This window comes from Numida meleagris, chromosome Z, assembly GCF_002078875.1.
Source record: "Numida meleagris isolate 19003 breed g44 Domestic line chromosome Z, NumMel1.0, whole genome shotgun sequence".
Lineage (NCBI taxonomy): Eukaryota > Metazoa > Chordata > Aves > Galliformes > Numididae > Numida > Numida meleagris.
The window spans coordinates 46,484,306-46,498,886 of record NC_034438.1 but is presented as its reverse complement, the minus strand read 5'-3'; the positions used below and the strand labels follow the sequence as shown (position 1 = coordinate 46,498,886).

At 41.2% G+C, this 14,581-nt stretch overlaps 1 protein-coding gene across 5 annotated transcripts in view; it reads left to right on the top strand.

Moving 5' to 3' along the window:
• The window catches only part of CAMK4 (calcium/calmodulin dependent protein kinase IV), a 166,015-nt gene extending 153,095 nt beyond the window's left edge, over positions 1 to 12,920 (top strand). For 4 of the 5 annotated variants that reach the window (XM_021380306.1, XM_021380304.1, XM_021380302.1 and 1 more), the window contains 3 exons: positions 1,118 to 1,244; positions 2,407 to 2,559; positions 7,881 to 12,920. In XM_021380306.1, coding sequence (XP_021235981.1) covers positions 1,118 to 1,244; positions 2,407 to 2,559; positions 7,881 to 8,045 — 445 coding nt within the window. In that variant the 3' untranslated portion in view covers positions 8,046 to 12,920. The remainder of the gene's footprint in view (positions 1 to 1,117; positions 1,245 to 2,406; positions 2,560 to 7,880) is intronic. The other variant, XM_021380303.1, reaches the window with a different exon arrangement.

Below are 14,581 nucleotides of genomic sequence, written 5' to 3'. Positions count from 1 at the left end.
TCTCCAGAACAAGTGTGGAGGTCACTGAATGAAAGTGCTCAGTGTGGTATTTTGACCAAGGAGTGAAGATGGCTCAGGCATCTCTGGCCACAGGATAGAATCACAGAATCATTAAGGTTGGAAACAACCTCCAAGATCATCAAGTTCAACCATTAAAACATTACCACCATGCTCACCAACCATGTCCCTCAGTGCCCCATCTACAAATTTCTTGAACAGCTCCAGGAATTATGACTCCACCACCTCCCTGGGCATCCTTTTTCAATATTTCAGCACTCTTTCTGAGAAGAATTTTTCCTAATATCCAGGCTCAACCTCCCCTGGCACAACTTGAGGCAATTACCTCTTGTCCTATCACTGTTACGTGGGAAAAGGGTCCAGCCCCCACCTCTATGCAACCTCCTTTCAGGAAGTTGTAGAGAGCAATAAGATCTCCCCTGAGCCTCCTCTTCTCCAGACTAAACAATCCCAGTTCCCATAAGACTTGTGCTCCAGACCTTTCACAGCTTCATTGCCCTTCTCTGGACATGCTCCAGGGCCTCGATGTCTTTCTTGTACTGAGGGGCCCAAAACTGAACACAGTAATTTGAGGTGCACCCTCACCAGTGGGGGATGATCATCTCTCTCATACTGCTGATTACACTATTTCTGATACAAACCAGGATGCCATTGACTTTCTTAGCCACTTGGGCACACTTCTGGCTCATGTTCTAGCTAGCTTAAAAAGTGACTGGAAATACTCAAGAGATTAAAGATCCATGGTAGTTGAATCCTGAGCCACAGTTCTTCTACTCTTCACTAGACATCTGATTCAGAGGCTGAAAGGCTTAAAGAAGCTTTGGTCTGACATCTTAGAACTACTTTTATGTTGAGTCACTATATTAATAGCTCCAATTACAGATATCTGACAATGGAAAATACTCAGTTTGATCGGCCTTTGCCAGTGTTTGTGAATGCTTGTAACCTCACTTTGGTTTGCTCTGTTGTATGCATCCTGGCCTGGTTTCCCAAAGTGGGGGATAGGTCTTGAAGCTGGGAAAGATCACACCAGGAACTATTTCTAGCAATATAAGATCAATTAATGCTTGATAAACTTATCTCTTTTTTATCTTTGCAGACTTTGTGGCTTTGAACCATTTTATGATGAAAGGGGAGATCAGTACATATATAAGAGAACCCTGAACTGTGAATATGACTTTGTGTCCCCCTGGTGGGATGACGTGTCTCTGAATGCCAAGGATTTAGTAAGTAAAACAAAAATGAGAGAGCAGAATCTTTTGCATTATACCTATGTGGTTACTTGCTCAGTTCAGTTATTTCACTGACACTGAAGATACAAATTCTCAATTCTATTTCACTTATGCAAACAGTATCATAAAAATGTTTGCATTAATATGTTTGTTAAGTATTTCAGGATGCCTCAAATGAAAGCCACTGTAAAAATTCAGAGTATTTTTTAATTAGATTTGAAGATTTCCTAAGCTCAAGAAAGTACCATTTACTGCCTTTTTGTCACCAAAAGACAGACAAATGGCAGCCTACAGCAGAACGATGTGGTTTTTGTGTGCAAAGAGCTTTGGTCCAAACTGATCTCTACTGTTTCGCTACAGTAAAGCTCAGAGTTTCACTTTTGAACACTGTAGCAAGTTTCAGATAAGGATGAAGGCTGCGGCTCTCAAAACTCATGCTTTGGGCAGTGTTTAGTTCTGATGTGTTTAGTTCCAGTGATTTGATTAGCTTTACCTTTCCTGTGGACTCACAGTAGGTTCCTGCCACAGAGACCATTCCCTTGCCCCTGTGTCAGGCACTGTCAAGCTACTGTTTAAAAGTTTTTGTGAGGAAATTTCAGAGAACCTAAAGTAAATCCTCCCATCACACCTGGGCATGAAGGAGCAGTGGAGCCCTGTGCTGTCACTTGCAATTCTCTTCTTGGAGTGTATGTGCAAAGGAAACCTGCATCAATGTACCACTGCTAAATACTGCCCTTACACTACTTTACTCCATCCTCATCCTTTAAAAAAAAATAAAAGAAAATTACCTCTCCAGAACATGCAGAAAACCCCATGAAGTGCTGCTTAAATGAACACACTTTGCACACAGCAGTCTGCACCATCTGCATCCCAGAGGTATGTCTACAGTGCTTTCTTCCCAGATGTTTCCTACTCTTGCATTCGTAGATGTGCAGCTCTCCTGATGACAACAGCAGAAGCAAGGGCATAGATAGCATTAGCTTCAGAGAAGACTACAAAAGAAATACTTGCACAGTACTTTCTAGTTTGTTTACAAAAGGTTATGCAATGACAGAGTGAAGCACTTGATTTTTACATATCTGGCAGTGATTACATGGTGCAAGTCTGTACATGGAATGAGATTAACAGTCTACTGTATTTCATCTTTGTGATGCAGGTTAAAAAGTTAATTGTTTTAGACCCCAAGAAACGCCTCACCACTCTACAGGCTTTGCAGCATCCATGGGTCACAGGAAAAGCAGCAAATTTTGCACATATGGACAACGCACAAAAGAAGCTTCAAGAATTCAATGCCCGACGTAAACTTAAGGCAAGTCTCTGGACATAGTCTCTGTTTTGGCTATGGAAGTGTGCAGTAAAATTAGTAGCCTACAGAGGCCTCGTGGGCTTTCCAGGACAATGTCATATAGACGTGTTAAAGTTTTTTATATAACATATCTGACATAGGTCAAAAAGTTAAAAATTATTTAGTCAATATCTGTAGCCTGACAAATAAAAGTGAGATTGATGTAAACCTCTACACTAACAAAACTATTGAGAATATAATAATCTTTCCTCAAATCCTTTCCTTCTTTCCTACCTCCCTTCCCTCCATGCATCCTTCCATCCATCCATCTATCCATCCATCCAGTTCTTCCACCTATTGGTCTGTCCTGTTTAGTACTGCTTGCTGCATGCTTGGAGTGCTGACAAGAAAGAAAAAAGTTCTGAGTAGTGTTTTTGTGAGATTTGCATCCATAAATATGGAAAGTATATAGTCTACCACAGAAGCTTTTGATATGTAAGCCACCTACATCTATCAATGCAAAGCAGGAATTTAAGTCATGCCACTATAGTAGAGCCAGCATTTTGAACACCTTATACAAGATGTTGGACTATGATTAACAGCCTAAATCTGTGCATTTACAAACATCTGTGAAATCAATTGTAGAATTATTTATCTGAGGATTAGATACTGTAAAGCAGGTGTGCTTGTAAGACCTGCAGTGAGAATTCTGAGTCATCCGATTGTTCCTTTACTATCTAATCTATCATGGGAGGAGACAGGAAAAGATTTATTAGGTGTAAATAGAAGGTGATTGAGCACCTAATTGATGTAACATTAGGAAACTTCCTATTTCCCTTGTCTCTTCTTCGGTTGTTCAAGATTTGTATCTGCTTAGAAAAGACTTCCAAGGTTCCTTTAGCACAGGAATCATTCTCAACAGTTAGAGTGGGGCTGCCTTTGTAGCCCTGTGGAATAAGAGTAAAAAGCATTTTGTCTGTGAATTTTATAAGCCCATGGAAAATTAAATTCACAAAGAAATTATTCTTAATTTTCTTTTTATTCATTTTTATAAGTTTTGTTATAGAACTGTGACAAAGAGCAAAGAAAAAAGTTTTGTCATTTAGGACAGGGGAGATATAATTCACAGTGATACTTTGTGCGTGCAGGATGGCTACATGTGTCCATTAACATTGTTCCCTTCTAAAAGATTTCTGTAGTCTAAGAGCAGAATTGCTGTGTATTCACCCAAGATGTCATGCAATCTTGTTATATCAAAATGATTTAAGAGCATTGAACAGAGTCATAAAACTAATTATTTATGAGTGAGCTGTTACATTCTCTGCCCAGGAGGTCACAAAAAACAACATGCCCTTTCTGTACACTTGGTATTGATTCTCTACGTATTTTTGCACTTTTGATCACCAGCTGCCTAGTTTATTTAGATCAATAAAGTCAACAGATTTATACCTCTGCGCTTAAAATCTGTTGCTTTTTGTAAGGTTATTTCTTCATTGCTTTTCTGTCAAAGACGAAACGACCAAATCCCTAATAATTGATAAGAATTAACTGAAGTTACCAGTTGTCGTAGAGATGGTCTTTTATACTAGTATATTTATATAAAATGAGCCATAAGTGTTTAGGTAATTAATTCCTGCCCATAAAAGTAAGAACAAAGCAGAAAACTAGTTAATAAAGTTTAACTGTGTTAATAATGTAAGACTAATACAAAATTACCCTCTTTGTCCCAATATACAAGACCAATAACAAGTTTTCTTTACATAAAGGAATATTGTTACAGAATAATTCCTGGACTCATAGAAGCACAGAATATCCTGAGCAGGAAGGGACCCTCAAGGATCATTGAATCCAGCTGCTGACTCCACACAGCACCACCAGCATTCAAAACCCTATGTCTGAGAGTGCCGTCCAAATGCTGCCAGAACACCGGCACTCGAGGCCATGTCCACTGCCCTGGGCAGGCTGTTCCATGCCCACCACCCTATGGTGAAGAATCTTTTCCAAACTCCCCCCTGCCCCTCCCCTGACACAGCTCCATGCTGTTTCCTCGGGTCCTGTCGCTGTCACCAGAGAGCAGAGCTCAGCGCTGCGCCTCCGCTCCCTGTGAGGAGCTGCAGCCGCCATGAGGCCTCCCCTCCGTCCTTTGCTCTGGGCTGAACAAACCCAGGAACTTCAGCTGCTCCTCACACATCTTCCCCTCTTGACGCTTCATCATCTCCATAGCCCTCCTTTGGACACTCTAATGATTCTATGTCCTTCTTACACTGTGACACCCAAATGTACGCAGTGCTGGAGGTGAGGCTGCACAGCGCAGAGCAGAGCAGACAACCCCTCCCTCCACCCAGTGGCAGTACTGGGCCTGGTGCACCCCAGGATATGATTGGCCCTTTGGGCTGCCAGGGCACTCTGCTGGCTCATGTTCAACTTGCCGTCAGCCATAGCCCCCAGATCCCTTTCCATGGAGCTGCTCTCCTACCTCTTGTCCTATAGTCTGTACATATAGCTGGGATTGCCCTGTCCCATGATCTGAACCTGGCACTTAAATTATTACTTAATTTTAAAGCTCTCAGTGATTATTTGCTTTTTCATAGATTGTGTTTGTTTCATAAACATCTACATGCTTAATGAGAGTAAATGACATTAAAATGATCTTGTTTTGAGTGGCCTGTTGTGTTTGTAATCTGTTTTCTGAAATGCTCTCTAATGTGGATCCACATGATTTCCTTTTAAGAGGTCTAGATTCCCACCTTCAAAATTATTGCCACTTTTATTGATGCATTTTGACTTCATATTCTGTACTAGAAGATTCTTTGCTGATGCCAACTTTTATATAGTCTGCTTTTTCATTTGCATATTGATTTTTTCTTTTTTTTTTCTTTTTGCATGATTGTATCTCCAGTTTCTCATCCCTTCATGCATACTAACTTCTCCTGTAGTGCCTAAGAAAAGAGCTAGCCAGGCCAACAATAGCTAGGGCTGTTTTATAGATTAGTGTTTCTTCTCCTCACTTCCGTATGTTTAATCTTTTGCAGGCAATAAAAGCAAGGGCTAAGATAACTGCATTAATGTCCTCACGTTTTGACATTTAATGCAGCATGAGAGCCTGTTCCCCACATTTACTATTTTATATGTGTATGTGTGTAAATATGTGGCTTGCTCCGAAAGTAATGCCTCCTGTTTATTTCCTCGGAAATTAGAACAAATATAATGAGCACAGTAACTATGTTTGATATACCAAATTCTCAGCAACACAACAATATTTTTCAACATACTCACAATCATTAGCTATGCATTTTCACCAGCAATGAACAAGACCCTTCATGCCACTCTCTTCAAAACCTGCACCAGTGGAGGTGACCCGCTGTCACTGTCATCACTGCTGAAACACACCACTGTGCTTGCATCCACTGTTTTTTTTTCTGCAAATGTTCAGCAAGCATCAACGAATGTCAATGGGTGATTTTTTTTTTAATGGAAAAATTCAATGATATACCTTTGCTTCATCCGCACTTCCATGTCAGACACCACTTTGTCCGACTGTCCCTTTGCTGCCATCTGTTACGCAGCAGCAAAATGGAACAGAATACATGTGGGAAGGTTCAGCCTCTACTGCCATACCACCAACATCTGCCTCTGATGTTGTGGGCCAACATAATAAAATAAGAGGCATTACTTTCAGAGCAGCCGATATAAAATATATACTAGAGAGCAACAGAAACAGAAAATGAGTGGGATATGTGGCCTTGTTTTTATGAACTAGTGCATCAATTTGGTTTGATTAGCAGTGGTTGCAGTTTTTAGTGAGCTGTCAATGTGCTCACCAGAGATTTTTGATGAAATTTTACTCTTCCTATACTTCATCCTTGACAATAGTTGCTCACAAATGTGCAAACTGTCAAAAGTAATTATATGAATAAGGCAAGACTGTGAAGCAAGGGATATTTATCTCTGGTAAGACATGTCTTATAAAAGTCTGGTAAAAAGACATCACCTTTTTGAGTTGAATATCCAATTGCAACTTTATACACTCCATTAGAAAATATGCAGGTAGTATATTTAAGTCAACTGAAAATGGAGTTGCAAACATAAAATGATGATTTTTTTTTTTTTTTTTTTTGCAATCTTGATGCCTGTTCTCGAATTCCTGTATGAAAACAGAAAGCACGGCTGCATATTTTTTGCTGTTCACAGGACAGTGTTCAGTCAGTGTATCACAGTGCATACAGTTGTTTGCCATAACTTGAGTTAGTGCTGGACTGCACCCTCCTTGTTCCCTGGTGTCAGCCCAGACAGTACAGATCACACACTGCTATTTGGTTGATGTGATCAACGGGTGCACACCTGGCCACTTGACAGGGAAGAGCCACCGCCAGTGGTGGGCCACACTGCAAGCCATGTTGGGATGCATGTGGCCCACAGGTCACTGCTTAGTCATGCCTGGCTTAGTCAGTGTTGTGAGGTGGTGGTCAGAGTTGATGGTGTTGGACAAGAAGCTGGACATGTGCCAGCTGTGTGTACTGGCAGCCCAGAAGGCCAAGTATGTTCTGGGCTGCATTGAAAGAGGAGTGGCCAGAACGGAGAGGGAGGTGATTGTCCCCCTCTACTCCGCTCTTGTGAGGCCCCATCTGGAGTATTGCATCCAGGCCTGGGGCCCCCAGTACAAGAAAGACACAGAGCTGTTGGAACAAGTTCAAAGGAGGGCCACCAAGATGATCAGAGGGCTGGAGCACCTCTCCTATGAAGAAAGGTTGAGGGAACTGGGCTTGTTTAGTTTGGAGAAGAGAAGGCTCCAGGGAGACCTCACTGTGGCCTTCCAATACTTTGACTCTGGCTCATAGTAGTGACACTATGTCTCATCACCAATAATGATACAATCCAGGAAACTGTCACCTTCAGCCTTATATAGGGGGCATTACTTTCAGAGCAGCCCTCATAAATATGTCTGTATGAATATATGTTGTGTATTTGTAGATATATGTTTCCTTTACATAATCAATTTTTACAATGGAAAAGAGTTTTGTTTTTTCCATCTAACTTCAGTGCAGGAGGTCTGACATGGTTTTAGAAATAATGCTGTGTGTGCAGCTGAAATAAAATTTGTGTTCATGTTGGCCAACTTTGTAACCTTATGAAAGCAACACTTTTAAACCACAGTCATGTACATCAAATAGCCTTCTAAATCTGACTTGGACTGTGTAAGTATCTAGATGAAGTTATCCTGAAGAACAAGCAGCATGATATTCCCAGCACTGTGATCTCATGGCTGCTACAGCTGTGATGCTATAGCTGTAACGCTGGCAGATTATATCTTTTAAGGAATGCTTGTTTTATCCTCTCTTTCTCAGGCTGCAGTAAAAGCTGTTGTGGCATCAACTCGTCTTGGCAGTGCTGGCAGTCACAGCATTCATGACGGCAACAAGCCCAGCTGTAGTGCATCTCCGGTCCGTGATGGTAAGTCTGAAGAGAAATCCACTCAGGAAGCAGAAGCAGCTCCAGAAGAAATGTCTTAAGTCAATGCACTCCCTTATTACAGCTGAAATCTGTCATTTCATAAACCAGCTAACTTGTCATTCAGCAGGACAGATTTGTAAGCTTGGCCTCTCTGGTTCTGCTTTGGGGTGCCAAATAGACTGCTGGTGATTCTACCTTCAATGCATGTGACTACTTATGAAAATAATAGACTGTTCCATAAGGCATGTCAAGGAAACCGTGTTATTTGCAGTAATGCTGGCAGGCAAAAATATGGGGATTAATAACTACCTACCATAATACATATATTTCATATACATCTATACAGTGTTTCTAGATGTTGTTTGAAACAAATGCTATTTAATTCAGTTCACGAAAGTGTCTTCTGTATGTCATGACTTTGAACTCCTTCCTTCCAGATTCATAATCCTGTAGTAGACAAAACGGAAGGAAATACCAAACCAGTGCTTTTCAAAATGTTGTATGAAATAATGATTTTTACATGTAAAATTTAAAAACTATTTGGGGATTTATACACAAGAAACATTCCACTATTTCTGGGAAGAAACTGAAATATTAGTTCTACTGGGCATGGAAGTGTACATTCCTCAAGCTTCTGTTGAGAATGCCTTACTCTGAATTTTCTTGTTTATATACACCATTCTAATGACAACCAAAATTACTCAGATTCCTGCTATTTCATTCTCTAGTAAAGTGTTAGCCAAACAAAATGACAGAGAAATAGGGGATTAAAGAAGATGCAAATTTTTTGAATACTGTTGCATTTGTTTGTGACTTTCTAAACTGTGCAGCTAGAAAACATTTTTATAGGGCCTTTGGGAATAATCTGCAATTATATAAGTTTTAAATGCATGAAGGAAGCTATTCCACAATGTAGTGATTTTACTCTGGGGAAACACTCTGGGAGATAGTGTAATCTATCTGCTTCCTCAATAATTTGACATCACAAGTAACCAGTTTCCACTTGTCAGCGCAGTTAGTCCAGATTTTCCTGAGAAAGGACCTCTCATGCAAAATGATCCACAAGCACAGATTGTTCATCCACTTAGAGCTCTTGTGTCTAAAGCTACAAGCTGTGTGCATGGAGCAGCTTGCAAAATTAGCATCAGTGTCTTCAGCTGTCTTGATCTTTTTTTTTGAATGTGATCAGTAGGAATTGAGAAACTACCAAGCATCAGTGTTTATGACTGTTTACATGTTTGATATCACTTTGATAGCATGGGGATTTCATGTTATTGCTATATTACAGAAGTGGCAAAAAGAACCTGATGTACAATGCTGTCATTTGTGTTTATTAAACTTTCTGATACTGATAGTGACCTACATCCCTTATTCACTCAAGATTCCTCTTTTGCTCTGTTTTTATTTTAATGTAGGCCTTGCACAACTTGCCTTCAAAAGATATACTAGCTGCTAAAAGTCACTGATAAAACATTCAGTAGCTACATTTCCTGAAGAAGTTAAAATAAAAGGTAATCGAACATTACTCATGGCAGGTGTGCTACATAAAATGTAATCTAGATTACTATAAGAAGGAATACTCTATTTGCTCAGTGAAAAGCATGCTAATGAACATATTGTTCTGGATCTGTTTTACCCATTTCTTAAACCCTCTGAATTTGTGCAAAAGATCTGCTAACTGTGGTTGAAATTTGACATACGTGTATCCGTCCTCTTCTGGGTGATACCCTTTGAGGTGATATGGTACTGTCAGCTGGGGGAGCGGGTGGCAGCGTAGAGCATGAGGGGCTCAGAGTGTGGTGAAGTGAGAAGAGAACCATGCAGGTCCTGTTCCTCAGCACCAGAGCCTGCTTCATCAACTGTGTCTTCTTGCTGTGAAGAAGATGTGAGTTTAGTCACCCCAGAGAAACACTGGGCTCAGGAATCCTGAAAAATGTCATGTATGTTATGTATGACCAAAGATCTTAATATCATGCACTTAATAACAGCTGATATAACAGTACTCTTATTTTTGCAGCATTGCCACTTAGAGCCTTGGCAGAAGATGCAGCAAAGTCTGTTCATAGTATTTGGTCCCTGTTGTTGTCTGGACCTAAGAACAATTATCTGCTTTATAATACAACACTGCAGAATCAATCACTGCACCTATGTATCTACATGTGGGGAAAGTCAAATAGACAAATGACTGTAGTCCTTGTCCCTGTGCTAGGCAGGTCTGAGATGTTGTTCCTGAATGAAATTAGTCTTCTATTAGACTTCAGGCAGTTATTCCGGTAATGCAAAAGGCAAGGCAAGCCCTTAGGTGTGGTTTATAGCTTCCAATGGCATGTAATCTCCTCCAGAGACTATATTCACCAGTAGTCACTGAGCCATATTCATTTGTCCACAGAACCATGCATAGGGTTCTGCTTCATCCCACTAGCCCTAAGTATTATCTCCCATACCCTTTAGAGCTACTACTGCTGATAATAAAGCTTCTGTGTTGTGCACGAAGCCAGCCACATCTCTCTGACATTTCAGCCCCTAGGAATGCTGTTTTCAACCCCTTTCATACCGATAGTGCTGAGCACATCAGCTGTGACAAGGCCATGCAGTTATAATTCTGCACAGGGAATTCTCTTCCTCCTAGGCAGGACAGAGGAGCTCTAGATTTTGCAAATGTCCAGTGACCAACTTCACAGTTCAAGCCATAATTAGCTAGCAAAACTGGGTATATGAAGAGTGAAGTGCAAAAGTCCATGGCTGTTGAAATGCTGTCTATCTGAGACATTGCTGTTAAGGTCCGTCTTCCACTTCTGCTTGATGTTAACTGAAGTGACTTAGCCCATTTAAATCAATTGGCCTCGTCACAGCAGTAAAGGCAATCATGGGATAATGTCTTTGCAGAATTATTTACAGACATAAAGCCACAAAACCGTCCAAATATTAGCTCAAAGAAATTGTATTACACTGTGAGAAATTGTAAGTCCCATACCTGCAGGAACCAGAGTATCCAGGAAAAACAAAAACCAAAACTCATGGCATAAATTTGTTACTTGCAAATGCTAACTTTAACCAAGTACAACAACCACAATTCCCTAAGCATTGTCAAACAATAAACTCCTGCAACAGGAACACCAGAGGATTTTGCTACAGTGCACATCAAATAGAGCTCCTCATCAGCCTTCTCTGAACAACAAGAATGGGGAAAAGTGTCTCTAAGTCCTTTTTCCAGAGTCTCAGGTTCTCTTGTTCCTATTCCTTTTTCATCTCTCATGATCAGCCATACTTATGAAAGTTGAGCAAATAAATCCTCTAGGTGGAAAATTCTCACCACTGACCCCACTGTTCATTTATTAGAAATGAAAGCTGTTCTGTTCATACTATTAACGCATCTCCTGGTCCTTTCCTTGGCTTGCTATAGGATGTGTCTTCCTCAGAGCTGTGTTGTTACTCCAAAAGCCTGCAGTTTTAATGTGAGCAACTTTGTTGAGAAACATTCATGAAACTGAGTAGAATAGACAGTTTGCATATGCATTTTTAGAAAATAAGTATCTCTGGAGTGCTGTCCTCCCAGGAACTGGCCCTGGGAACAACAGGTCCTGGGGAATGGCAGTGTCCAGGGAACCCAGTGGGTACTGCAGTGGGTCCCAATTGGGCACTGCCACCATACTGCCCACACTGCAGAGGTAGGCACCTCGATCGCCCAGATCTTCACCAGCCTGGCTGCAAGAGAATGGTGACTGCAAACCATGAGAGTTTTTACTGAGAGCAATTCCAAGCAAGAGCTTGCTGCTGTGAGAAAACCCCAGCTGTGGCTTGATGCCTTTACGCACAACAGGAACCATTTCCTTATTCACACCACACACTCCTCATGAGAAGTCATACTGGTGCTCCTGATTAAAGAGCAGAAATTTCATTTAATGTTCCAAAGGGGACTTCAGGGGACTTTCTTCTTTCTCTCATTTTTTTTTCTTTTGGCAGAAGAAACAGTGTTAAGAGACCTATGCCAGCGAGAAATTGAACTTTGAAGTGATTAGGAGAAAGATGGGAATGGGGAGGGCATAAACCCAGATCCTTAAGACTAAGATAAATAGTACAGTCTAAGAGAATAGCAAGGGTGGCTGAGTCAGCCTGGGGATAGGAGCAGATGGAAGAGACTTCTTCACTGGGAGGAAGAAAAGTATTAGTCCATCCCAGAACAGAGCTGTTCTGGGATGTCCTTGCAAGCCTGGGAGGCACTGAACAGTGTGACTGTCTGCTACAGACCCCTGTGGAGGAGCTCTTAGCCACATCACTCATCAGCTGAAGCTGTTCTTTTCCTAAGGGGATGCAGTATGTGGAGGGCTAGTGCCTGACTTGGCCTTGGTTGGCTCCTGGTGGCTCCTGGCTCTGAGGCTAAGTGTGGGAAGCTTTGTGCTCCTTCTAATTCAAGGTGTACAGGCAGGGGACATGCTGCTGTTTCTAAGACAGATTAACAATGCTATTGACTTGTCCCACTGATTACTTTATAAGCCTGTTGCAGAAGTTCATTGGTTTCAGAGCAATGGTGGCTAGGTTCCTAACAATAATATTGGAAAGTGTCATCTAGGTATTGACTTTCTCAAATTAGCTTCTTATCCTGTGTACCTGACTCCTGCTTTTACTACTTCAAGAACACCTGTACTGTCAACACTGTTTGCTAAACAGAAATTCATGGATTGCTTGTTTAATGGTGCATACTTACTTCACACTAAGCCTGTTTGTGTAGTAACTTTCTGACACTCTGTAAATGATCCAGAGAGAACCTGGACAATTTTGTTGTATAAGCGTGTTGTATTTGGGACCAATATACCTGCTTGTGTGCTTGTATGGAAATGCTGATATGACACAAGAATGTGCTTATATGATGGGAAGTCTCTTCTTAATAAATGGCTTGCATGACTGATCTGATGCTAAATAAACTAGTTTATCTAGAAATGCCTACATCTTTTATTTGCTAATGCCCAGCTGAGCAAGGGATGGTAGCCATCATTATAGTAAGATGAAATTATGTGTGCTGTCTGTTCCCAGCAGAGCTGTGAATTAATTCCAACTTGGCGTAACATTTCAACTTCCTTTCCCTCAAAAGCGTAGTAGTTGGATAAAAAAAATAAGTCTGTTATTAGAGGTGGAATACAGAAAAGGAGGTCTGGACGGATCTTTGGAAGGTCTCTCCCTGTGCCCTAGGAAGGGCTTTGTGAGGTAGATACTCATCTGTTTTGAATGACCTTCAGCAATGAAACATGGCCACTTCCTTGTGCAGTCTACCAAACTGCTTTTCCATTCTTATTGCCAGAAAGTATTTTTAAAAGTTCTCTGTCATTTTGTTGCAGTTAGCAGCCTGCCCATCATGGAGATCTGTTTTCTGCAACTATTTCTTATGATCTAAATGCTATCAAAATGCTGTTTTGCTGGGTGTTCTCTCAGCAAGTCCTTCTCCATGGATTGTGTGCCCCATGTCTTTGACTGCTCTTGGATTTTTCTGCCTCTAATTCGTTACTCACTGTCTCAAACTACACAGTCAAAAGCCACAGCTGCAAGTGGTACCTGAGAGTAGGCCTTGCAAGAATGAGCTACTAGAAGGATTACTTTCTGTTTCTCTGCTCTGTTTCCTCAGCTGTTTACCCTCAGAAGCATTCTCTCTGTTCTCTTTGCTTTGGGTCACAGCTACCAGCTCCTCTCCTGCAGAACAGCCGCTTGGCCACTTTCTTGTCCTGGTGCAGCTTTTTTCATTTGCAAACCCACAACTCCTTTGAGAGAAGGAGGTGATGGAGTTCAGCACTGATGGCAGTGCTCACTGAGGCTCCTTGCTTAATCCTGTATGCATAAGAGATACGGGTTGGATGGACATACTTCGTGCTGCACTGAATAGGCAAGCTCTGATTTCTTCTTTCTCCAAATTGTGTGAAGCTCAAAATCCTGCTGCAATATAAGGGATTTGGGGTAGGATTGCAAAGTACTCTTGCTTGCAACTGCTCAGATGCGTGCCTATGAGCATTGTCCTGTATCCCCAGTGAGCTGACAGCTTCAATTAATACACCAACTTGCTAGCCCCAGTGCAGTGTGATTGGAACCCAAATTCAAGGCAGTGCTTGGTTTGTAACCTTTAACAATTCAGGAGATCTGATTCAGGATCATACTTTCATATCCTGCACTGCAGGCTCAGAACCAGCCCAGGCGCTGTGTCTGGGTTGGAAGGCCACCTGCACAGTGGCACTGAGTCACCAGCACAGCTCAGTGGGGACTGGAAGAAGCAGAGTGTATATCAAAGTCTGACCTCTGGTCTAGGACTTGAGGATATGTTCTTTCTTACAGAATTTTTCATCTTTAGCATGGATTTTATTATTCATCTCTCCCATCCTTATGTCTCTCATAAGGAAATGGGTTTAGATTAGGATTAAATATCAGAATGTTTCTTAATCTAATTAAGAATCCTAAAGAAGCTAAATCTAATTAGCATCCTTAACTATTGTCCAAAGATCTGAAGTAGATTCTGTACCTATTTCTATCCTGCTTCTTGTAGAAGATGGCATGTTACATTCCCCAAAAGAATGTGCTGTCACAGTTCTTTTTCCAAGCAATAGAATGGGGATGC